This window comes from Lepus europaeus, chromosome 12, assembly GCF_033115175.1.
Source record: "Lepus europaeus isolate LE1 chromosome 12, mLepTim1.pri, whole genome shotgun sequence".
NCBI classification, from domain to species: Eukaryota; Metazoa; Chordata; class Mammalia; order Lagomorpha; family Leporidae; genus Lepus; species Lepus europaeus.
Genome location: NC_084838.1, coordinates 13,181,558 through 13,209,053, shown reverse-complemented (window position 1 = coordinate 13,209,053; position 27,496 = coordinate 13,181,558). Strand labels below are relative to the sequence as shown.

The following is a 27,496-nucleotide window of genomic DNA, read 5'->3' as shown; positions in this document are numbered from 1 at the left end:
TGTCACTCTGTCTTTCCGATAAATAAAATAATTTTTTTTTAAATCCCTGCATTTATGGAATCCAGGGGTGGTGAGTTTGGCAGATTTATGCTTCAATGCAGTTCAGCTATCTATTGAATATTTACTGTGTGCTGAATGCTATCACTGGTAGATGTTATGAAATGCAAACATCAATAAGACATAACTATATAACTACATTTAAATCAAGCAATAAAGGAGTCAGTTATATAAACAAGTAATACTTAAAACAGGAGTCCTTAAAAATCAAGTAATCATGGCCAGTGTCATGGCAGCACAGGTTAAGCTACAATCTGCAAAGCTGGCATCCAACATAGGTGCAAATTCAAGTTCCAGCTGCTCTACTTCCAATCCAGCTCTCTGCTAATGTGCCTGTGAAAGCAGTAGAAGATGACCTAAGTGCTTAGTGCTTGGGCCCCTGCACCCACATGGAAGACCGGATGAAGCTCCTGCCTTCTGGATTTGGTCTGACCCAGATCCAGACATTGTGGACATTTGGGGAGTGAACAAGTGATGGAAGATATTTCTGTCTCTCTCTTCCTCTCTTTCTAACTCTGCCTTTCAAATAAATAAAATAAATCTCAAAAAAAGCAAATTGTTGGAGCTGGCACCGTGATACAGTGGGTTAATCCTCTGTCTGCGGCATTGGCATCTCATATGGACACTGGTTCTAGTCCCGGCTACTCCTCTTCCAAACCAGCTCTCTGCTGTGGCCTTGGAAAGCAGTAAAGGATGGCTCAAGTGCTTGGGCCCCTACACCCATGTGGGAGACCAGGAGGAAGCACCTGGCTCCTGGCTTCGGATCGGCACAGCTCCAGCCGTAGCAGCCATCTGGGGAGTGAACCAGTGGAGGGAAGACCTTTCTCTCTGTCTCTTCCTCTCACTGTCTGTAACTCTCTCTCTCTCTCTCAAACAAATAAATAAAATTTTTAAAAAGTAGTCAAAAGTATGTACAGTAATGTTAGAATGTATAAGGTAGAACAATAGTAGGAGGAAGGATGAATATTTTTCATGAACAAATAAGTTTGTCAGATGGTCAATAAAAGGGGTGTGGTAGATATCTGTCATTCTTTTGGCAGCCTAGTATCAGTATAATTCCCCACTATCTTAGAATTGGTTCCTATTCAAGAGACTTCTGTTTATTTTAAGCCTTGATACTCCAACACAGATGTTCATAATGTCAGATTCTTGTTTTCCTGGCCTCCCCTCAAGCCAATACATAGACAAGTAATTGAGGCTCCAACAATCAGATGCCTCATCACCTGGCTTGGAATTAGAAACCAATGATTCAAAGAGCTGAGCATGAGTTATCTCTGGTGGTAGAGGGGGACATGGATGTAATACGACAAATGGAATAGTACTTGCTATGGCAACCAGTACCCACGGTTATCAGTGTTGATGGTGGGGTGGGGACCTTTGGTTCTGCCAAGTACCATTTGGATATTTATAACAACATTCATGGGTTGTACAAAATTGTCAACTTAAAAATTAGCCTGCTATAGATTTATTGAATTTCCAGTCCCAACTGCAGTTGCCTTGGCAGGGCCTGACCAAATGATTTGTCAGGCCTTGTAGAGCCCACCGGCTGGACATTCCACTCCCCCTGGACTGTAAACTGTAGCAGCTAATGTTTGTTGGCAATTGTCAGAGACAAATTCAATCGGTGTGACTGGAGATTACCTCTATCTTCATGGCCTCAATTTGGTTCTCCTGGAGATTCTGATTTGGTTCCCCTGAACTCTTCAGTATCTTTTTAGTAAGTCCATTTCTGATTAAATCAACATTGATTTCTGTTGCTTGCAATTATGACCCTATTTAAACTCAAGATAAAGGCATTCCAAGCAGAAGGGACAGCATTTACAAAGTGAGGAGAGCCCAGTCAGTTCAGTGATGAAGAGGAGACTCTGAGCGACATATGTGAATTTGAATCAAGGTTCTACATTTTACCAGTTATAGAAAGCATTTTTCAATTTATTTAACTCTCAAAACCTCATATTTCTTATAAGGTTCCTTTGAGAATTAAATGAGATTATGACAATTCATTTAAAGCTCTTAGTATCTGACAAAGAGTTAAGACCTTAGCAATAAAGATGATTGCTTTATTATCATCTTTATAATCAATGATGATGATGATGATGATAGGTATCATACATGGAGGAAAATTCAAAAAGTTCATGAAAATGCATATTATGAAGAAACTATTCAGGGATTTCATTTTTTATGCCAAAATTATCTTCCAATTCCATTTTCCATTAAATTTAGAAGTCCCCTCAAATACAAAATTTGATTCTGCTAGATTTTAAAACACAAGGAAAGGAGTGGAGGAAATAAGGATGGAGACAGTTCACAGAGAAACTTTAAGTCATATTAATGAACTTGAACTTTATGGGCTAGGATTACTTCAATGGTAAGAAATAGGAGGATTATATTGAAACATAAATATTATATAAAATTAGCTAGAATGGTATGATTAGGTTCTGCATTGTATATGCAGTCTTCACACCTCACCACTGTACTTGTGTACTTGCAGGATACAATACTTGTTATTTTTGAATACTGATGCCATACAAACTGAAGCTATTCTAATAAACACAAATCCTACAAAATTTTACATATTAATTGCCAATATGTTTTGCAATTGGATAAGATGGGGCTGAGTGTACCCTTGAAATAATTGTATAACTATTCCTTTTCCTGACCTGAGACAAGCAACCTTTGAGTGAGGAGGGAAGTTTATAAAAAGGAGTAAGGGAAATAAATCCTGAAGTGACTGGCAGAAGTGAAAATCTTGTTTGCAAGTCTGATGTTCTTTTATGATTTTTATATGGCCAACTATCACCTGGTATTTTTTTTTTACAGCATATTGTCATGTATCAGCATCTTAATCTAGAGTCCATAGTAAGTTAGAGATGAGAGGTTCTATTGTCATTTACCATGGGGTAGTACTTGCCAAATGCTAGTAAGAATTACATTGTCTCGATTGGTACCCACCCTCCAGTACTGATTAGACAATTGCGTGCACAGCCTCATTCAGTTCTGCTTTACATGCACCATGCTGTTCTATCTTATTTCCACCACTATCTCCTTCCCCCACCCCCACTCCACACCCGGATCTGCTTTTGAGAAGCATGCTTTGACCCAACTTTTATTTTCACAGTAGCTAATCAAAGTAAACCTTGATCACCGTCTACAGCTCAGAACCAGTACTGAGAGAGAAAGTTGGAATTTGGTAGGGGAGGTAATAAAAACAGAAACCAAAATGTGTTCTGCTTCCACTGACTGCTTTATTTCATTTTCTGCTACTTCCATCTGCTTTGGTAATGCAGCCCACTTTAGCAAAGGGGAATAAAGTACACAGACTTTTGAGTCAGACAGAGTCAGGTCTGAATTCTAGTTCCAATACTCAAGAACCCTATTAGGTAGGTACTATAAACTCATGTTTCAGGGGATGGTATTGAAGCCCAGGGACACAATAGGACTTGGACTTGCATGTAAATTTTGTATTTGACATGCTTTCAAAACTACCAGTGTTGTTACATATATATAATTGAGTGGCTATGCCTTCCACAGGCCCAATCTTATTTTCACTTTACTAGGTCATCTGTGGCTAGGCTTGACACCTACCAGAAATCCCAGAATATGCACCTGTCAAAACAAGACAATGGCTGTTTCAAGGATTTCGTAGCATCCTATCTTTGCATTTATTTTTTGAAAATAGCTTCCAGGAGTCCAGTGCTGAGCAGTAGCTTTACTGCTCTATCTGGCAACATGACACATGCTAATTCTTGCCTGACCTGGGCCACTCTTGAAGGACAAAAGGGAGCCTTTGCCTCAAACATATGGTCCCATCCTGTACCTTAAAACCACTTATAAAGCAAGGTTCATCTGGACAACGTGTAACTTTTCTTGATTAGCAATGTGTTAACAGTCTCCAGACTGGGTAAAGGAAGCTGTTAAGTTTATTCATCTAGAATTAACAAAGTTCTCCCTACTATTTTTCAAATACCCTGAATAGATAATAAAATGGTATTAATAATGATAGCTTTCAGTGGATGTTTACTATGTGATTATTAGTTTATATAGCAATCATTGAGTTCTACACATATTAATTTAATAATCATTCAATAACAGTATGCTTCATTATGGCTTTGATTTCCCAGTTCAAAATTCAGAGAACAGAGATCATTACATAAGGTAGACAGCAGTTTCTGAAGGCCAGAGCCATCCTTTGGCATATCCTTTTAAGCATAGCACCTAGGCTTTTTGGCAATGAATAAGCCAGGCAGATGGGCACCTTGACTTCTCTCACCACAGGACTAAAAATACCAAATGCCTGGCTTGGTTTCAGACTCTTTTGGGCTTTCAGGGGCCATTTGAATTCAAGAAAAAGCATACTTGGCTGGAACAAACAAAAGAAAAATAAGTCACTGGTTTGGTTCTGCCAGAGAGTACCAAGTCTCAGCTAAAGCATTGTATAAAGTTTTAGATCACTATCCAAAATAGATTTATATTCTTTTTGATGACATGGAAAATAATGCAATTGTGGTGAATTTTTTTTCCCATTTTGGTCTGTCACATATTTGACTTTTCCACAAGAGTGCTAAATCCAATTCACATTTCCGTTTTCATAACAAATAAGTGACCTCATTTATTGCTGTGGGAGGTGGAGCAATATATGCGGTAATAAAAAGTTTTATGGGATAGCTTGTTTTCTGTAACTATTAGGAGGCACCTAATACAGTAATTTGAATATAGCAAAGACCCAAAGTTTGATAATTTACATTATAGTGATAGCAAAACAGTACTACTTTCAAACTAATTTAGATTTCTCATTTCCAAAACATTAAAATATTTGAAATTTAAAAGTAATATATCCATACACAATAATTTCCTTTTTTTAAGATTTTTTAAAAAATTTGTTTGAGAGGTGGTGTTACAGACAAAGAGAGGGAAAGAGAGAGAGAAAGGTGACAGAGAGACAAAGAGAAATGGCCATAACAGCCAGAGCTGGGCCTATCCAAAGCCAGGAGCCAGGAACTTCTTCCAGGTCTCCCATGCAGGTGCAGGGGCCCAAGTATTTGGGCCATCTTCCACTGTTTTCCCAGGCCATAAACAGAGATCTAAACCAGAAGTGTAGCAGCCAGGACATGAACAGGTGCTCCATACGGGCTACCATGCCACAGGCAGAGGCTTAGCCCACTACGCCTCAGCGCCAGCCATATAATGCTTTCAATGGCAGAGAAGAGGATAAAATAAATGTTGATGTAAAAAAATTCTGTGGTTACAACAAAGTGTTAACTTTAGTTATTTACTGGTTCATTTTTATCTTTATATTGCTTATATTTTCTAAAATGAACATATTAAAGATTTACAAAGCACAACTTATTTATGTTGTGAGTTCAATATGACATAAGAATTATTTTCTCAGGCTATAATGGGAAGAAAAGTAATACTAAAAGGTCTCAAAGCTTTGGAAAATACAACATAATTACCTATAAATTATACATGAACTATAAAACACAAAAATGTATTTTATATAAAGTAGGTATGTAAATTCATATGTTTATTTTTTGTTGTTTAATCAAAATTATTTTATTCACATTATATTATAAACTCATACAAACCACATAATCTGGAAAGATTACCAAAAAAATAGCTTTAATTATATAAAGCCTTTGTGTTTAAGGAAAGCTCAAGGTAATTTACATGTGCTACTTCTCAAAAGCCATGAGACACTAAAAGTAATAGTTTTCATTTTAGGGAAACTAAATCACAAACTCATTCTTTTTTTTTTTTTAATGTGTTAAATAGCTCACAAAGTAAATGAAAAGAAAGACTATAATTTAGTTCCGACTGCCATTCCACCGATTAGCTGGACTACTCAGACCTGCCTTTATGGACAAGTTGAAACAACAAACTAACTTAAAAACTAAAACAAGTTGAACAGGATAAGTTTGCAAGCAATATACCAATGATTCAGTATAATAATACCCAACAGCTAGATTGCTTTGTCTTGTTGGTACAGTGTATAACTATTCATTAACCCATGCTGCATCAATGGTGGAACCATCCTTTTAATGTTGATCATACAGAACTGATAATTCAAAAACACTATACGAGTATAATGAATACATAGTCAAATGAAAAATCTATAGTCAAAATTGTTCAATGTCTTCCTCCAATCAAGCCTCAATAAAAACAGGATAAATATGTTGGAATGCCAAGCATTGCCATTCTTCTCTCATTATTTTCAGTAACCATTCTTTTTTTTTTTTTTTTTTTGCTTTTAATTTTATTTAGGTTATACAAGTTTCACATATTTCATGATACTTCCCCACTACCCTCCCTCCCATCCAAGCTTCTTCCGCCTCCCTCCCTCTCACATTCCCACTCTGAATTTTTACAAAGATCTATTTTCAGCTTACTTAATGATCATATAGTTAACCCTACACCAAGTAAAAGAATTCAACAAATAGTATGAAGAAAAAAAAAAAACACTGTTCCTCAACAGAACAGACAAGGGCTATAAACAATCATTGAATCTCAAAATGTCCATTTTACTGCTAAACATTACATTTTAGGTACCTCAGATCAGCAAAAACATGATATCTGTCCTTTTGGGATTATTTATTTCACCAAGTATAATGGGTTCCAGTTGCATCCATCTTGTTGCAAAATCATTTTTTTTTTTTTACAGCTGAGTGGTACTCCATAATGTACGTATACCATAATTTCTTTATCCAGTCAACATTGATGGACATCTGGGTTGCTTCCATATCTTAGTATTGTGATGCAATGAAAATGGGGGTACAGATAACTCTTTCAGATGCTAATTTCTTTTGGCAGTAATCCTTCTTAAGGTACCATTACATCCCTATAAGTAATTGACAGGACTGAAGAGATCCTAAAAAACTATTCAGTTTGGGGCCGTAGCTGTTGCATAGCAGGTAAAGCCACTGCCTGCAGTGTTGGCATCCCATACGGGCGCCGGTTCCTGTCCCAGCTGCTCCACTTCCGATCCGGATCTCTGCTATGGTGTGGGAAAGCAATAGAGGATGGCCCAAGTCTTTGGGCCCCTCCACCCCTATGGGAGACCCGGAGGAAGCTCCTGACTCCTGGTTTTGGATCAGCGTAGCTCCAGCCGTTGCAGCCAATTGGGGAGCGAGCCAGTGGATGAAATTCCTCTCTCTCTCTCCCTCTCTCTCTCTCTGCCTCTCCTTCTCTCTCTGTGTAACTCTTACTTTCAAATAAATGAATAAAGCTTTAAAAAAAAAACACTATTCAGTTCATCCAATTTCCTTTAGAGTAGATAGCATCTAAACTTAGCCTAAACTACTTTTTTCTTAGCTTTTTCATTTTATTTGAAAGGCAGAGGGGCAGAGATTGACATATAGATATGGAGAGAGATCTTCCATCCACTGGTTCACTCCCCAAATGTCACAACTACTGAGGCTGGGCTCTGCCAAAGCCAGGAGCCTGGAACTCAATCCAGGTCTCTCATGTGGGTAGCAGGAGCACAACTACTTTAGCCATCATCTGGTGCCTCCCAGAGTGCGTATTAGTAGGAACCTGGAATTGGAAGCAGAGCCAGGCCCTCTGATATAACATGCCCTGAGTGGCATTTTAACTGCTGTATCAATGCCTACTCTCATAAAATATATTTAAAGAAATTTCATCTTTGAAGATTAATTCCAAAATTAAAAAGAACTAGGGAATATGATGTTTTTCTTACAGTCAACAATGTTACTCTCTTCTCTTTGCTCATATACATAAAAGCACTAGATTTAAAATAATAATAATAAATCAAATATGATCCTCTGTAATATGCCAGTTTCTAGGAAGCACAAAAGAATGAACAAGTTTCCAAAATCAATTATCTAAAGAGTCTAAAATTTATTAAATAAAAGTCATTCAGGGGGGAATGGTGCTGTGGCCTAGTGGGTAAAGCCACACCACCTACAGTGCTGGCATTCTATATAGGCACCGGTTGGAGTCCTGGCTGTTCCACTTGCAATCCAACTCCCTGCTAATGCATCCGGGAAAGCAGCAGAAGATGACCCGAGCCCTTGAGCCCCTGCATCCATGTGGGACACCCAGAGGAAGCTCCTGGCTCCTGATCAGCCCAGCGCCAGCCTTTGTAGCCATTTGGAAAATGAACCAGCAGATGGAAGACAGATCTGTGTGTGTGTGCACGCATGTGTGTGTGTCTCTGTAACTCATTCTTTCAAATAAATGAATCTTAAAAAAATAATCATTTAGGGGTGGGCATTTGGCCTAGCAGTTAACCACTTGGGATGTCCATATCTCACATCAAAGTGCCTGAGTTTGACTCTCAACTCTGCTCCTGATTCCAATATGTACCCTGGAAGGCAGCAAGTGATGGCTCAAGTAGTTAAGTCCTTGCCACCAACATGAGAGACCTGGATTGAGTTTCCAGTACCTGGCTTCAGCCTGGCCCAGCCCCAGTCACTGAAGACATTTGAGGAGTGAATCAGTGAATGAGAGTTCTGTGTCTGTCTGTCTGTCTGTCTGTCTCTCTCTCTCTCTGTGCCTCTCAAACCAAAAACATTATTTAGGGGCCAGCGCTGTGGTGTAGAAGGTTATGCCTCTGCCTGCAGTGCTGGCATCCCATATGGATGCCAGTTCTTGAGTCCCGTCTGCCCACTTCCAATCCAGTTACCTACTAATGTGCCTGGGAAAGCAGAAGAAGATGGCCCAAGTACTTGGATCCCTGCACTCATGTGGGAGACCTGGAAGAAACTCCTGGCTCCTGGCTTCGGCCTGGCCCAGCCCCGGCCACTGTGGCCATCTGAAGGGTGAACCAGTAGATGGAAAATATTCTCTCTCTCTCTCTCTCTCTCTCTCTGTATCTCTGCCTTTCAAATAAATCAATCTTTAAAAGAAAAAAAAAACCATTATTTAACATTTCTCAGCCAGGTTCAAGACATTCCTACTCCTTATTGTTTACCCTGTGACTAGGCAGAACACATTCCTTTTTCCAAATGAAGAAATCACCTCTTCTCTTGGAGCTTAGCCTCTCCCTGGCAAGGTATCACAAAGGACAGCTGTTATATTGCCAGTGCAAAAGCAAGCCCATCTGATCTAGTTACAAAACATATGGACAGTCTGGAACCACACTTTTGGGTGCTCCATATCTGTAAAGAAGGAAACAGTAAAAAATCCTTTATTGTTAAAAGCTGTGAACAATGCCATGAATGCAAATTTTGCACAATTTAAACAAGATCTATTTCAACAAGCTACCTTTAACTAACTTTAAAGTGCATGTTTTATATTCCCAAGACAGAATGAAATGGAGAAAGAACCAGTTCTCTCTAACCTCTGGTGAAGAAATCAGTTAAATCTTCCCTAAAAGGACCCAATCTTAAATATGTCATCCTTACCCTATGTCTAAGATTTGTCAGGCCTCAGGAATAGTCTCCCTTCTTGAAAATTATCATTCGCTGAGACTAAGCAAGTATCTCTGGTGTAGATCAAACTTGCTGGGTCAGCAACAGAAATTACCACTAAATGGCCCTGGGTAAAATCTGATTTGATCTCAAATAAGTAAAGGCTTACCAAGCTTACCATAACTTTGTATACATTTTTCTCCCTTTATTTTTATGACTATAAAATTAAAATTGGATATAGCCAAAAAACTTTAAAAATTCAGAGAAACACAAATAAGGTAATTAAAATTGCCTATAATCCCATTACTTGGTCTTAGCCAATTATTTTGGCATGTCTTTCCTGTGTTACATTACTAATTATAATATAAGCATTTTAATGCTGCATAATAGTTCAGAGAGTGCCATAATTTCTTTATCATAGGATTTCAGTGCAGAATTTCTTTTTCAAAAATTGTTACTGAAAGAATAAACCGAATATGAAAATCAAAAGAGAACAGAGTTGATCATAGAGTCTGGATGGTGATATGAGTGTAAGAGGTTGAGTGTTGGGTATGGAGGGTATATAAGATTTACTTAGCCTCTCCAGTCTCTACACTAGCTCCCAAATCCATCTGAAAAAAACAAATCAGGGATGGCCTTGTGGTGTAGCCGGTAAAGCTGTTGCCTGTGATGCAGGCATTCCATTTAGGTGCCTTTTCATGTCCTGGCTATTCCACTTCCAATCCAGCTCCTTGCTAATGGCCTGGGAAAACAGCAGAAGATGTCCCAAGTACCTGGGTCCCTGAACCCATACGGGAGACACAGAAGGAGTTCCTGGCTCCTGACTTCGGTCTGGTTCAGCCCTGGCCATTGTGACAACTCAGGGAGTGAACCAGTGGATGGAAGACCTTTGTCCCTCCCCATCTCTCTGTAACTCTTTTAAGTAAATAAATCTTAAAATACACACACACACACACACACCTAATCTCTCATTTTATACATGAAAATTAATTGCCCAAGATTATCAACCTAGTAAAAACTTTGGATCCCATATCTTACTGACATGTGTTCAACTTTTCCAACTTAGCTACTCTTTCTACAAAAGTCAACAGATGTTCATTTGTCTATTGTTGCTCTTTTTGTAATTAAGTAGAAAGGACAAAGTAATGCAGCAAAAGATAAAATGAATACGTGTAATATACTATATCTCAAAGAGTTCCATTTTCCCTAAGTAGGTTCCAACATCATTACTATGTGCAAAGGAGTAAAAAAGGAAAAACATTCATTTCTAAACGAAAAGGAAAAAACCCTATGATTGCATTATTTTTCTCAAGAACATTCTGTATGTCTAGCGTAGCTACAAATCATTCCTTCTTCTTCTTCACTTACTGAATCACTGTTGAGAATCTATTTTGGACCAGACAGGAGGAAACAAAAGAAACAGATGCATCTGCCTTCATGGAGTCTGTAAGCTTGCTAGGCTTGGGCAAACTAATACTTTTAACTTTATGAATTCTAGTATTCGCCATTGATCAGACAGGGATACTAATATTTAACTACTGCACTGTCTAAGAATTAACTAACTCAGTGTATATAAAAACAAAATCCTGGGCTAGGTAATCAGGTATACAGTAATATTAGTTAATGTTAGTTACCTTCTTTGCCAGAGTGTTAAAATATCAGACTGGAAATGAGAGATGGGAAAGTACTACGTCTCTTAGAAAATACTAAGCATGCTAAATTGAGACAATAAAAGGTGAAGTAGCAACTTTAGATAATTGCAAAAGATTCCTACACCAAGAAAGGAGAATATTTCAACATGAAGAAATGAAATTTACGTGAGCCCTCTCAGTAAGTTTCATGGTTCACTTTATCTCTGTCACAATTTACTTTCAATTACTACTGGGCTCTTTCTAAAATATTCAACCCCGTGTAGTGCTTAGGACAGAAAAAAAATTTTTTTTAAATTCTCTTCTCCAAATACCATTTTTCCATCCTTTAAATATGGGCAACCAAATCAGTCAAAGATTCACACTCCACCAAATAAGCTTAAAGGACAACAGTTGGAAATGCAAAATATCAAATGTGAAACATCAAAATTTTGTAAAGATTTGGTCAATATTCTCCAAGAGAAGTACAGGGGACAGAAGCTAAGCCTTTTTTCCACTCATGTAATACCCAGAAATCCACAAAGTATGGATGGTAAAGTCTTCGGAATTTTAAGAGCAGTTTGTGAACTCTAACACAATGCACAATTGTTAATTATTAGAAGCACTCTGCTCATTATTAACCATAATTATATTTCTGCAGGGGAAATTCTGTCATTCAAAAGATCAAACATTTGTTTCTCAACCAAATTAAGCCTTTTATATTGGTAAGCATCCCAAATCCATCTACCAACAAAAACAACTCATAATTTTCATACATAGAAAAAGAAATCTGACACTTACTCAAAATACTTGATTTTTTAAGAGGCAGTTTTTCCCCCTACTTTTTCTCAGGAGAAGAATAAAAAGCTGGGCAATATAAAGCAGTCTCCTCAGAGCAAAAAGAAATTTTTTTTCAAAAAGAGAAAATTAATACCATGTTCTGAATATTGTGTACATGATGACATCTTCTTAAAATTGGGCATAATTATCTAAATTAAATAAGACTATAAGCAAGTCAATAGGAAAGAAATTGGATTCACAGAGAAAGACAAGTTTTGTTCTGAGTGCAAAGTGTTCAACCCTGTGCACCCTGATACCAGGACATCTTCAAGGACTTTTTGTTCCTCCAGAAAGACTTCTTGGAAGAATTGGGCTTTGAGGAGCCACTGAAGGGGGACAAAGTGGTAAATTGTTAAATAGAGAGAGCAATTTGGTTCCTTAAAGAACGTGGAAAGAATGGATAGGGTAAGAATTAGAAACAAGAGAGGGACATATAGAGGAATTTAAATTGAAAAAAAATGAGCAAGCAGAATGGAGAAAAGATTTTCTTATTTCGAAGAAAAAGCAATAGGGAAAGATTTCTTCTGACAATAACTAACTGTGGAACAGTGGCATTACTAAAAGCCATTATTTTGACATAAATTTATCATATGTACTTAGATATACCTAAAAGGATAGTTATTTTGAGTAAATCTTTACTGTAATTCAAACACATATGTATCCAAACATAACCTTTTTTGTCACAGTTTTTTAAAAACATCTCCCTTTAAACTTACTAGTTCAGTTAGGGTAGTTGTCTATAGTGAAAAACATATAAATCAAAATGTATCCTTGTAAAAAGACTAAGTGATCACAATAGAGGTACCTGAATATAATATCAACATTAGTAACAAATATTTTCATAGCATACCTACAGAAAACAAAAATCAAGATCAAAGCAGAAAAGTATGAATTAAAGCTATTTACAACTACAAATATCATCTAACATTGTCTTTCAGCTGAACAAGATCTTCCGTTTTATTCTCTTCTGATCTGTTAATGCTTTAGAGCAGTAGTCTCCGTACCCATAATTTACTCATCAGTAAAAACAGCACTGTGATGCTTTTCTTCCATTCTTTTTATAAGGGTGCCAGGACGTCTGGAAGTTAATGTATACATGTTTAGGAATGCTGAGATGAAAAGTAATGCACACTTTAATTTTATGGTTCTTTAAAAGACTCAAGATAAAAAGACCTAGTCAAATTATTTCAATGTGTAAATTTTCAACTAGCCAGAAGGCTTCCGGGGGTCATAATTTAGAAGATTTGAAACTAATGTTCTGGAGTTTAACTATGCTGTTTCAAAAACTAATCAGACTAAGAAATTTCTATGGAAAGCTAGGCACTTGGGCCAGGAATAAGATACAATAAATTTGAGAAATCCCTGGGCCAGGCCTTTAAAAGAATACAGACAAATTGCTCCATCACAAGCCAGAACAGAATCTAATTAATAGAAGAATAAGAGCTATAATTTAATGTCACCATTGCAAAACATGGTAAAACAAAAAATTTGAGGAGGTGGGTGAATGAATAGCATATAATGAAATGAAATGCCAAAAATGAAGACATTTTCTCAGGTTAACACACAAAAACTCATATTTTTGCAAAATTGCTTCCTAATCTTCTATTTTAGGCAAGTATTTTCTTTTTTTTTTTTCCCCCTTTCATAGACTCCTTATTTGAAAAAAAAATCATTTATTTATTTGAAAGGCAAAGAGACAGAGAGACACACACACTGACAGACAGACCTCCCACCTACTCAATGGTTCACTCCCCAGATGCCCAGAACAACCAGTGCTGGGCCAGGCCAAACCCAGAAGCTGTGAAGTCAATCCAGTTCTCCCACTTGGGTGGCAAAGACCCAGTCACTGCAGCCATCACATGCTAACTTTCAGGATGCACATTAGCAGGGAGCTGGAATTGGAAGCAGAGCTGGGACTGAAACACAGACACTCTGATATAAGACACAGGCTTCCCCAGAAGTGTCTTAATCCCTAAACCAAATGCCCAGCCCAAGCAATTATTTCTTTAAATGCTAATAATACAGATTCTGAAGCCAGAATGATTAGTTCTACCACAGCTTGGCTTCTCTGGGCCTGGGTTTCCTTATGAAGTCTATAAAACAAGGGGTAATAATAGTACCAAACTGCTCTGATGATTAAATGAGTTACTATACTTAAGACAACTTAGAATAGCACCAGGAACATAGTAAATGTGTTTGCAGTATTCCAGTGGTCCACAGTCCATCAAATCCGATGTTAAAAGTCAGAATCTCCAAAACCAAACATTTTTCTGTAACTCATTTGTTTCAAATACCTACCCTGCCCTATATACACCCGGAATCAAAACCTGACCTGATCAAATGCTACTTATAATCTCTATTTATCCCACTCAATGTGCATTTTGCTGCAAAAATCCTAACGTGTTTGATTACAGTATGCTGTATCAGCTTCACTGGAATGTATTTGTTAACATTTTAAAATCTGGAAAATTTTCAAGTCTAAAATACATCCTACATCAAAGGTTTTGGATAAAAGACTGTAGACCTATATTATCTCTGCAGCCTGTGCAGTTTCGGTTCCTTTACAGTATGTGACACCTTAAAAAACCACAAGTACTAAGACCCTGAACCTAGTAGTAAACAATATTAGGATGAAAAAAAAAAAATTTCCCAATACAGCTAGGAGGACCCTCTATTCCCAGAATGTTCCTTTCAAATAGAATGCATTTATAAGATTTTATTTACATGTTAGAGTAATCGAGCGTTTTCAAACTCTAAATTCTAGGGTTTGCTTAAACAAAATCTACTCTCATAATTTAGATCTAAAATAAATAAAATTAAAGCTCTTTGGAGAACAAAATGTATGTTGAATCATGCACAGCAAATCACAAAACTTTAGAGCTGAAAGAAATCCTTGGGAACTAAATTATTATCTGTCCCTTTCCAAACTGGTTTATCATCCATAACTCTCCAAAAACTCTCCAATATGAGACAATAATAGCATGCTCTAACTAATCCTTAAATTCTGTCCATAGGATCACTCTATAGGGAAATGTGAGTAAATTGGGAGTACACTGACAGATTGGGATCTACAGAGAATTACTTAAATCTAACACAATCAACCTAAGTTTGGTAAATGTGTCTGGTTATACTTTAGAAAATTACAAGAATTTCCAAGTCAAGAAAAAAGGAAGGGCTGTGTAGCACATATTTAGAAGACAAGAAAAAAAAAAAGACTTAGCTATCTTAATGGGCTCAGTGAGTCAACAACGGAATGTGGCTGCTGAAAAAGCTACTGTGACAGGGACTAACTACATCGACAGTAGTATCACCTCCAGAAAGAACACTCTGGCTAAGCATCTGGAGTATTAGGTTCAGCTTTGCTCCACGTTTTGAAAGAGACACAGAAAGACTGAAAAAGTCCAGAAGAGGGATGACCAGGATGGTAAGGGAATTTGAAACCATGTCACATAAAGACCAGCTGAAGGAGCTAAAGTTATTTAGTCCAGACTTAAGGGAGTATGATCACTGTCTCAAAATTCCTGAAGAACTGTCATCGCACAGAGAAAGCTGACCTGGTCTGGATGGCCCCAAAGGGTAGCACCAGACCGATCAGTGTAACTACAGGGGAAAATATCTCCGCTAAGCCCATGGAAGGACTAAGGGCCCATCTAACCTTAAAGGTCCATAATTTAAAAAAAAAAAAAAAAAAAAAAAATTTATGTCAGTATCATACTGCTAATTATCATGACTCTCTAGTGTCATAACATCTTCCTTCACTCTTCTTAAAATGTCCCATCCAGTCAACCAATCAGCAGAACGTTTTGCCAGGTTTGGGAAAAGAAAGTGCCTTCTTGCTGTGCAATTAGTTTCAGCTTGCAGATCAATGTCCCTGTAAACAAAAGAAGGCCCTAATTGAGGGGTAGGCAAGAGCTCTCAGTTAGATCTCCATGAAAGAAATTCTTATTAATTTAAAAAGCAGTTATAAGATTTCTCCAGTTGAATAGTATATAATCAATAGTACGCTGTCTTTATAGGAACATTGAAACTAACAAACTCCCTACAACCACCCCCAAATGCCAGGGAATTCAACTTTGCAAGCCAAACTTGCTCTCAAATTGAAATGGAAGCTTTCCCTCTGTTAGTCAAAAAGAAATGTTTACTCTGTAAAGTACAACAGAGCCCTGAGCTCAGGCAGAAAGACCATATCATTGGAAAGCCAAGATTGGGCTTACCTATGGCTGTCAATAAGCCTCTAAAATCAGTTCAGCTTCTGGGACCTAGGCACAGGCAACCCAGAGTTTCTTATTCACAGAAAAGACAAACTATAGAATATTTAAAACACAGGAGAGCTTCTGAAGTTGGACAACCTTCTAAAACTTCAGTGGCCCAAAGACTACCACAAACCAAATTTTATGTGAGTCCATAGAAGTTACCAAAGGCCTTTAACAGTTCAGATGACAAATATTAACAAATACAGCTTTATTTTAAATCAATTTGGATTCTAAAAAACTTGAGTCAAAGTTTTAGAGACTACAATGAATACATGATGGACTTAACAAGAGCACATTCTTCTCTGTTTTTTAAAGTGAATCCTAGAAGCAAGCTAAGTGTTCATAAATAGAGGATTGTTAAATAAATTAGGAAACATTCTTACAATGGAAAGTGCAAATATTAAAAATAGGAAGACCAGACACCAACCACTGACATTAAAAAAGTCCACAGTATCTAGTTAAGTGAATACAGCAAGTTGCAAAACAATATGTATAGAATTATTCCTTTTTATTTTTTTAAAAAAACTATTCAAACTGTTATGTACATGCTTACATATATCCAGAAAAAAAATGTTTGAAAAAAGATCCAACAAACTGACAGTCGTAACTCAGGGACAGACTGGAACTAGCAGGCAGTGAAGGAGTGACTTTCACTTTTTTCTTTGTGGACTTCTGATTGTTCGTATTTTTAAAAGCAAAGGTTATTTTTGCAGTTTAAAAATAACAATACAAAAATAATGAAAGTTAAATAACATCAGTTAAATGGATTTACTTATGAGATATTAACCAAAATAAGTAATACTGCTGCTTAAATGCTACAATGTCCTGAAACGCCAGAAAAACCTAATTCATTCTGTTTCTATTACATTTTACTAAAACAAACAGAAATAACCACAAGTCCCTACTAGGTTTCTCAAACGCTTTTCAAGCTGCACAAACACAGCCCTTCAGAAGTGTAGCTAACATACAAATGGTGCTTCCTCTGTACCAGGAGCTGTTCTAAGCACTATAAGTGTGTAAGCTTAGTTAATCTTTACAGCACTCCTATGCGGTATTATTAACTCCATTTCACAGTTGAAGAAACTAAGGCCAGAGAAGTTAAATGACCCGCCCCCAAGCTTACGTAGCTCATAAAGGACAGAGGTAGGATGCAAACCTAAGAAGGAACCCCAGAGTCCACATTCTTCAACCACTATGTTCCTGTCTCCCGAGTGACATGTCAGTCTCTGTAAGAAAGTCAAAATGGGTACAGGTAAAACCTGGCTAGCCAATAGACTCCTTGAAACTAGAAGAGATGCAAACTTGGCCCTCTGTGGGTGAATAATTTGCATTCCTGCTTATGTCATTGCTAGGCTCTAACCCAAGGTTCAAGACTGTAGTGAGGCTCATAACCATGTGGGAAAATTCTCTACAAACTCAATTATAGTCTATACCTGACTCCCAGTAAATCACTGAGCCCAAGAATTAGGTCAGAGATCCAGCTAGACAACTGGCTTGGACTAATCTGCTCTCTAACTCAAAGCAGAACTCGGAGACTCTGGCTGAAAATGTTGTGACAGGTGAGTCTTATTTGTTTAGTTCCAGGCCCACCTTAGACATAAAGGAGGAAAGAAATGGAGTTGTCTCTAACTTCCCTTTGACTTCAACCAGCAGAAGGAAGAATCCCAGAAACTGGCATTTCTCAGCATTCGTAAAATTGAACACGCCACTGTAAGGGGACAAAAATGGCCACCCTTGCTTAACTTGTGTTTTTGTGCAAACACACTGACCCTGTGAGTGACGAGAGAAAAAACATGGTGCATGGAAGGGATTTAACCTAATTTATAAACCAGCTCAACCTAGATACACACCTGTCCCAACTGACCTGCCGAATCCTCCCGTTGGCATGGCAAACATGGTTTACAAAGCCTTTGTTTTTTTTTTTTTTTATTTTGGGCCTCAACCGGTCTGTGCTACTGTTTGTAAACAAAACTCCCTTCGATATCTCTTCTACTTGTCACACACACCCCTGAGATTTACATACACAAGAAGAGATGCACTAGGAAACTGGGGCTTTGGGAGGAATCCCTGATTCTCCGTTTTTGACCTCTGGGTTGATGGAGGTGCAGTGCTGGCTTCCAAACTTCCCCTAATAGCCCAGGCGGGGAGGCTGCGTGAGCGAACGGAACCCAAAAGTTTGCGCCCATCCCAGGTCTCTGACCAAGGCCAGAGAGCCCTACTGGAAAGAGATGCGATGTCTTTCACTCCCGAAGGAGCCAGCCCAGGGGGGACAAAGCGTTTCCATATTGGGGTGGGGGGGAGGCTAGGTGGAGCTTGGACCTCCCATTGGGAGCCCGATTCTGGGGAGCCTTGGGGGGCGGGGGAGGAACGAGAAACAATCGATTCCAGCCAAGCGCCTGATCCAGATGCCGGGAGCTGGGTGAGGACCGGCAGCGGCCGGGGAGTGTCCGGCCAGTGAAGCAGGAGGCGGTGGGACTCACCTGGGGGAGGCGGAGAGGGGGCCTCGGTGGCAGGTGGGGTGGGTGGGACGCCGCCGCCGCCGCCGCCGCTGCTGCTGCTGCTGGGGAGAATGGGGGTTGGGGTCCCGGGAGTGGTCGGCGCCAGAACGGTGGTCGCTACGGGGGTGGTCGGCACCCGACCAGTAGTCGCAGAAAGGGTGGTGGGCGCGAGTCTGGTCGGCGCCCGAGGGGTGGTCGGGGTGCGTTCCCCCGCCCACGGGGTGGTCGGCGAGGGGCCGACGGGCGCCTGGAAGGTGGTGGGAGCGGGTCCGGCCGTCGTCTGAAGAGGGGTGGTCTCCGGAGACTGGGCTGAGGAGGTCGCAGGCAGGGGACTGCGCGGAGATCCGATCGTCGGGGCCTGTGCCTTAGAGAAGGGGTGGCTGGGCTCGCCTCGCAGCCCCGGGCCCGGCGACGCGTCCACCTGCCCCTCGGCCCCGCCGCCACCGGTGACATTCCCCAGCGAGGCTGCTGAGGCGGCGGCGCAGCACAGCAGGGCGAGGCCGCACAGGCTCGGCAGGCTCCTCATGGCGCGCTCGACTCCGCCATTCATTCATTCAGCCAGTCGGTTGGTCAGTCATCTTCTCCCTGCAATTCGAACGAGAAAGCCGCCGCAGGCGCCGCCGCCACCGGGCGCACCATCGCCACCTCCCTCTGACAGGCGGCCGGCCCCGCGGGCGGGCCCCAGCGCGGAGGGAGCGACCCGGCCGATCGCTGACAGCCCGCCCTCCTCGATTGGCAGCAGCGCCCCACCAATGGCAGGCCACGCCAGCTCACGTGACCCAGCCTCTTTGTAGCTTCGCGGACCAATCAGAGAACGCCGAAGGGAGGGGGCGGGAAGTAGGGCGGGAGGAGGGTGGCGCGAGTCCTGCTCCAGCCGGCCGGGCTCGCTGCGGCCGCGGCTTTGTCTGCCCAAAGAGCGGGGCGAGGGCCTCGGGCACCGGGCGCAGCGGAGCAGACAAAGGACGTGCCCTGCGAGGCAGACGCCGAGCCAAGTCGTCTGCTCCATTAGGCTGCGAGCGCGACCCGGGGCGGGGAACCCGCTGGAGGGGGCGTCCCCGCCCTCCTGAACAATGGGGCGCCGGCACCGCACCCCAGCTCGGGCTCGGGCTCGGGCGGGGACAGGGTTGGAGCCCGGCGATGGGCGAGGACGACAGCAGCGAGGGTGGAAAGCCCAGAGTTCCACTTCTCTGCCCGAAAGAGCCTGGCCTCGGCCCCGCGAGGTCTGATGCGCTGTTCCCATTTCAAGGATGGGGAAACTGAGGTCCCTGCTGGGACCAAGACCCATACCCTGCCCAGGCACCTGCTGCGCCAGGCTGGACTTTGAGGTCTGGAGACCCTCCAGCAGCCTTGAGGCGACAGACTCCCATGCACGCTTGACCCTAAACCCCGGGAAGGTTAGGGTCAGACGTGACTGGACCTCAGCTTCGTGTCTCTCACTGAGTGCTTTTGTGGCCTGAGCGCAGTTTTCTGCAAGGACACCCCCCCTCCCCCACTGAGCTGTTGTAAGAATTAAGTAATGTACGCAAAGGGTTTAACCCAGTGCCTGCCCACGGTGGCAAGCCCTCATTAGAGCTAACTACTCTCAGTGGACTGTGTCGGGACAAGCCTAGGGTTAGAAAGCAGCCGCAGGCCACAGCCCTGCCGGATCCCCAGAGTCTCCTGCCTGCTGCTACGATCCAGGTGGGGCTGATCAAAGAGCTTGACCCTATGACACTGAACCTGGGACGAAGCTGGAAATCGGGCGCGCAGCCTCCTCGCGCCATCCGCCCGGGGACCCAGAGCTGGGTCGGGCGCTGCAGCCCTGCAGGGCGGATTTGACATCTGACGGGGCTTAATCGCAGCCCCACCGCCAGCCCAGCCCTGGCTTCCCCCTGAGATGGTTGTTTTCCATTAGTCATTGGTCTCTAACCAGACCGGCAGGATGAGATTTGTGTGTGAACCTGTGCAGTTCATGAAAGCATGCTTTTATTTGCTTGCGTGAGTAGTGGGTGGGGGAGGATATGTATGTGCTTGTGCCTAAAAGCACAAACATGTTGGTGAGGCTGTGTCTGAGTGGGAGCTTCCAACTCCTTTAAATATTTTGTTCTTAATAATCTGGGCGTGTGTCCTGGTGTGTGTTTTCTGTGGTTTTTGCATGTGTGGTTATCTATGGGTGTATCTTGACAGGTCTGTCTGCGGATGTAAGGGGAGGGGTGTGCGGGTGTTCTGGTTTCTAGGCCAATGTTTAGCAACGATCAACCAAGATTCTGTTTTTACTTTGCTGGGAAGGGGAGCGGGGTGGCCAGATCATGCCCCCTCCCCATATCCTTTTGCTCATTCCTCCTGACCCTTCACACCCCAACCCAAATGCCACATCCTCTGAGAGCTATTCTGGGATTGCAAAATGGGAATTAGTCTCTCTTTCCCCGATTCCTTGTTGCCCTCTGCTTATTCATTGAGCGCAGCCCTGATCCATCAATACACCTCTTCCCTGCCTCTTCCTGAAAGGATTAAAGATGGCTTTCGGAAGGACAACGGGATACACTGAACCGTCAGCTTCTCACAGGCTTGTATCAGCCTCATACTAGAACTTGTGATTGATATGTCTGTCTGACCCATCAGGCTGTCTCTGTTCTGAGAGACAGAACAGGGGCAGGGGTAGTGCTCCTGAGCACTCATCCATGCTGCTTAAAATGAATTGAGTTGAAAAGAGATCCTGTGGAGCCCCTGGGAAAAACCAATGTCATTGGAGTCAGACAGAGCTAGGTGGTGACTCTGTCAACCGCGTGACCTTGGAGGAACTCTTTCACCTCTCTGAGCCTCAGTTTCCTTGCCCATGAAATGGGGCCAATAAATGCTCTTTCATTCCACTGAGGATGGAAGAGAGCATCCTTAAAGAGCCAGCCAGTGTTCAATCTGTGTAGGCTGCCATTTCTATTATGCCATTCTTGTTGGCTCTAGGGTCAGACCAGAAACCTTTGTCCCATAACTTCCCTGTCAGGTGACGTGGGCTGAGAGTTGCTCTACCTGATATTTCCAGATGATATCTGAAAAATGCTGGGTCGGCCTGACGCTGTGCTGTATCAGAGACGGCCTGGCAGTAGAGAAAAAAAGCTGACGCAGCTTCTCTGCCAGGAGAATCCCAGAGCAAAGAACCGCAAGACCGCGCTGAGGGATCCAGGCTGGCCCTCTGCCTCCGGTGAGCATCACCCAAGCCGGGGCTTCTTTGGGGGGGATGATGAGTCCATACTGTGTACAGGGAATGTTGAATAATTTTGCAAGCCACTTTAGGTGTATTAATGCTGATGCATTTCACTGAGTTCTTAAATTCATTGCTCTGCCTTCATCTTTCAACGGCAAGATGATTTTTAAAAATTTCTTAGGAATAACATGTTACTTTGAGTTTAAAAATTGGCAACTCCTTAAGTAGCCAGTATCACAGAAAGGTAGTATATCTGTTTGATTTGATCCTATGAAGTCATTGTGAAGGAGGCAATGGAGACAGTATGGCAAATATTACTAGCAGATAACTGAGGTCTTACTATGTGCTGTGCACTATACGTGCTAAGAGCTACACATGGGTTGTTTTGTTTAATCCTAAGAACAATTCCAGAAGTTAAGTACTATTATACCTTAGTCTGCCAGGCTGCGTAACAAAGTACCATAGGCTGGTTGGCTTAGAAGAAACAGAAATTTATTTCTTACAGTCCTGGGTGTGAAGAAGATTAAAATCAAGGCACTGGTAGATTTAGTTTCTGGTTAGGGGCCACTTTCTGGTTCACAGAAGGCTGCCTTTCCCCTACATCTTCAAATAGCAGGAAGGTCTCTTTTAGAAGGACCCTAATCCTGGTTATCTGGACACTGTCCTCATGAGTAATCGCCTACCAAAAGCCCCACTTCCTCATCGATCACATGTGGAGTTGGATTTTATCAAAGGAGTTTTAAGGGGGGACACATTCACTCTATAGCATATTATTATCCATGTTTTACTGATAAAGAAAGTAGGGTAGAGAGAGGTTAAACAGCTTGTGTCCAAGGTCACTTAGTAAGTGATAGAGCCAGAAATCAAACTAAGGCAAGCTGGTTCAGGCTGGCACCCTTAATTGTAAAAGGAAAATGCTTATTATATAATGTTAAGAGGAAAAAGAAAATAAACATAACAGCTGTGAAGGTCTGTGTATCAGAATGTTGACTGGCAGTCTTCCTATTGCCCCAAACGGCAGCTAAGGCCAGGAATCCAAAGACAGCTGTCAAACCACCCATTATACCTGGAGCCATTGGGCTTAATGAGGGGGTACAGAAGAGGAGGCCTAGTTGGAGCAGACAAGAAGCCTGGCCTTTCTCCTGCAGGCAACAGAGATGATGTAAAGGGCCCAGTCTGATTCTTCTTTGTATACTCATCACCTAGCCCAGAGTCAAACACGCAGAAGTGGCTCAGGAATTGGTTATTCTGCTAAAAGAAGTCTTCTGATGTGACGTTCACGTTCCAGGAATTTCTTTCTTCTTAATGCACTTATTCTCAAAAGCAGGGCTATCCCATTAGGCAAGAAGAAGAAATCAAAGGGATACGGATTGGGAAGGAGGAAGTCAAACAATCCCTATTTGCTGATGACATGATTCTATATTTAGGGGATCCAAAAGGCTCCACTAAAAGACTACTGGAACTCATAGAAGAGTTTGATAAAGTGGTAGGATATAAAACAACACACAAAAATCAATAGCCTTTGTATACACAAACAATGCCATGGCTGAGAAAGAACTTCTAAAATCAATCATATTCACAATAGCTACAAAAAAATCAAATACCGTGGACTAAATTTAACCAAGGATGTCAAAGATCTCTCCAATGAGAATTACAAAGCAATAAAGAAAGAAATAGAAGAAGACACAAAAAAATGGAAAAATATTCCATGTTCATGGATGGGAAGAATCAGTATCATCTAAATGTCCATACTACCAAAAGCAATTTACAGATTCAATGTGATACCAATCAAAATACCAAGGATATTCTTCTCAGATATAGAAAAAATGATGCTGAAACACAGGAGACCCAGAATAGCTAAAGCAATCTTATATAACAAAAACAAAGCCAAGGGCATCACAATACCAGATTTCAAAACATACTACAGGGCAGTTACAATCAAAACAGCGTGGTACTGGCACAAAAACAGATGGATAGACCAATGGAACAGAATAAAAATGCCAGAAATCAACCTACACATCTACAACCAACTTATCTTTGACAGAGAAGCTAAAATCAACCCCTGGAGCAAGGACAGTCTCTTTAACAAATGGTACTGGGAAATTGGATCTCCACAAGCAGAAGTATGAAATAAGACCCCTACCTTGCACCTTACACAAAAATCAACTCAAAATAGATCAAAGTCCTAAATCTACAACCTGATACCATGAAATTATCAGATAACATTGGGGAAACCCTGCAAGACATTGGCATAGGAAAAGAGTTCTTGGAAAAAACCCCAGAGGCACAGGCAATGGAAGCCAAAATTGACAAGTGAGATTACGGCAAATTGAGAAGCTTCTACACTACAAAAGAAGTACTCAGCAAAGTAAAGAGGCAACCAATAGGATGGGAGAAATTATTTACAAACTATGCAACTGATAAGGGATTAATAACCAGAATTTATAAAGAGATCAAAAAACTCAACAACAACAAAACATCTAAGTTAAGAAATGGGCAAAGGACTTAAACAGGCATATTTCAAAAGAGGAAATCCAAATGGCCAACAGACATATGAAAAAATGCTCAGGATCACTAGCTGTCAGGGAAACGCAAATCAAAACCACAAAGAGGTTTCACCTCACCCCCATTAGAATGGCTTTCAGACAGAAATCAACAAACAACAAATGCTGGTGAGCGTGTGGGGAAAATGCTTCCCTAACATAAACTGGTATAGCCACTGTGGAAGACAGAATGGAGATACCTCAGACATCTGAATAAGGGCTTACCATATGACCCAACCATCTTACTCCTGGGAATTTACCCAAGGGAAATGAATCAGCATGTGAAAGTTATCTGTTCCCCCCCCCCGCCCCCATGTTTATTGCAGCTCAATTCATAATAGCTAATATATGGAATCAACCCAAATGTCCATCAGCTGAACAGTGGATAAAAAGATTATAGGATATGTACACTACGGAATACTACACAGTAGTTAAAAAAAAAATCTTGCTGTTTGCAACAAAATGGATGAAACTGGAAAGAAAACATCATATATAGTGGAATAAGCCAGTCCCAAAAGGGCAAATACTACCTGTTCTCCCTGATCTGTGATAACTAGTAGAGCTCCTAAAAGGTAATCTATAGAAGTGAAATTGAAACTCTGAGATGCAATGACTTTGAACAGCCCTTGTCTCAACTATTGAGAAAGTTTCTTTTTTTAAGATTTATTTATTTATTTGAAAGTCAGAGTTACACAGAGAGAGGAGAGGCAGAGAGAGAGAGAGAGAGAAAGAGGTCCTCCATTCGCTGGTTCGCTCCCCAATTGGCCGCAACAGCTGGAGCCAGGAGCCAGGTGCTTCTTCCCGGTCTACCATGAGGGTGCAGGGGCCTAAGGACCTGGACCATCTTCCACTGCTTTCCTAGGCCACAGCAGAGAGCCGGATTGGAAGAGGCGCAGCCAGGACTAGAACCGGCGCCCACATGGGATGCCGATGCCACAGGCGGAGGATTAACCTACTGAGCCACAGCACCGGCCCCGAGAAAGTTTTTTCATACAATTTGTTGAACTCTTTACTTAGTATAAAGTTAATCATATGTTGTATAAAATTTATTGAAAATAGGTCTTAGTAGCTGGCGCCGTGGCTCACTAGGCTAATCCTCCGCCTTGCGGCACCGGCACACTGGGTTCTAGTCCCGATCAGGGCGCCGGATTCTGTCCCGGTTGCACCTCTTCCAGTCCAGCTCTCTGCTGTGGCCCAGGAGTGCAGTGGAGGATGGCCCAGGTGCTTGGGCCCTGCACACCATGGGAGACCAGGATAAGCACCTGGCTCCTGCCTTCAGATGGGTGCGGTGCGCCGGACGCAGCACGCCAGCCGCAGTGGCCATTGGAGGGTGAACCAACGGCAAAGGAAGACCTTTCTCTCTCTGTCTCTCTCTCTCTCACTGTCCACTCTGCCTGTCAAAAAAAAAAAAAAAAAAGAAAAAGAAAAAGAAAATAGGTCTTAGTAACAAATAAGAATGGGAATAGGAAGGGGGGGAGAGGGGGGTTGGAGGGTGGGTGGGAGGGCAGGTACAGTGAGAAGAATCACTATGTTCCTAAAGCTGTACTTAAGAAATGCATGAACTTTGTATTCCTTAAATAAAAGGTTTCCTGGGGGTGGGGGGAAAAAAAAAAAAAAAAAAAAGAGAAACAACATAAAACAAAAAACCAGGGCTATCACCCATACTTGAAAGAAGACACAGCCTCCAGGAGGTTAAGTAACTTACCCAAGATCTGCCCAACGCCAAAGCTCAGGCTCTTGTCTGTGCTCACAGTCTACCAACACGGCCACTCTGCATTGCATGTAGTAAGATGTTAATCAACTCATACTGAAAGAAAGGATGCACACACACACCCCACGTCTACCCCTCCTGCTAGAGCAGCTTTTAAGGAAAGAGAAAAGAAGACACAATAATACGATAGTCATGGTTTGGCAAAAAATAACTTCATCTCCCAGATTCCAATACTTGGAAAACATGGAAACTTTCCCCCGTCTGATTTCATTGAAATAGTAATGCTGACATGGACTATTTCTAATCCTGCTGGGGCCTGGCCTCCTATCAGATGTGGCTAAATGCAAGGTTTGGCATCTTCTGCAAACAACTATAGGATTATTGGGGCCTCTATTCACAGAGTCTGCCCAGCAAAGGACAGTAACAGACAACTCACAGAAAGGGAAAAACAAATGACTAAGAAACATGAAATGCTGCAGATGCAACACAAATTACCAAAGAGCTGCAAATGGAGAGAATGAATTGCCATTCTTTAACCTTTGTTTGAGCAGAATCAGAGCTTTCAAAACTGGTAATACTTGTTATTGGGGAGGGAATGTCTCTCACTGTTTACAAAAACACAAAGGGATACAACCTATTTGTGAAGCCTTGAGAGTTTATACCTTTTGACTCATTATTTCACTTTTAAGAATCCACCCAAGGGGAAAAATATATGTAAATATTTATGTACAAAAGTGTTCATCAGGGGCCGGTGCTATGGCGCAGCAGGTTAATACCCTGGCCTGAAGTGCCGGCGTCCCATAAGGGCACCGGTTCAAGACCCGGCTGCTCCACTTCCAATCCAGTTCTTTGCTATGGCCTGGGAAAGCAGTAGAAGAGGACTCAAGTCCTTGGGCCCCTTCCCCGCTGTGGGAGACCCGGAAGAAGCTCCTGGCTCCTGGCTTTGGATCGGCACAGCTCCAGTCATTGCGGCCAGTTGGGGAGTGAACCATCGGATGGAAGATCTCTCTCTCTCTCTCTCTCTGCCTCTCCTCCCTCTGTGTAACTCTGACTTTCAAATAAATAAATAAATCTTTAAAAAAAATTTAAAAAGTGTTCATCAGAATGTTATATATAATAATGAAAACTAGAAAAATCTATACAGATAACAATAAGGGATTGGTTTAAGTTCTTTGTGCTCTATAAAATCTCTACATTGCAATATTATTCCTCTATTTAAAAAATGATATGCAGAAAGAAAATTTTTGTCATCAAACATTTTGAAAAATTAGTTTATGGGGCCGGTGCCGTGGCACAGTAGGTTAATCCTCTGCCTGCGGCGCCGGCATCCAATATGGGCGTCGGTTCTAGTCCAGCTGCTCCACTTCCAGTCCAGCTCTCTGCTATGGCCTGGGAAAGCAGCTGAAGATGGCCCAAG

The 27,496-nt window shown here is 41.5% G+C and overlaps 1 protein-coding gene across 2 annotated transcripts in view; it reads right to left on the bottom strand.

Moving 5' to 3' along the window:
* MEGF9 (multiple EGF like domains 9) overlaps positions 1–19,308 on the bottom strand; it is a 115,219-nt gene extending 95,911 nt beyond the window's left edge. For both annotated transcript variants that reach the window (XM_062207674.1, XM_062207675.1), the window contains exon 1: positions 18,627–19,308. In XM_062207674.1, the coding sequence (XP_062063658.1) occupies positions 18,627–19,194 (568 nt within the window). In that variant the 5' untranslated portion in view covers positions 19,195–19,308. The remainder of the gene's footprint in view (positions 1–18,626) is intronic.
* Positions 19,309–27,496: the final 8,188 nt, after the last annotated feature.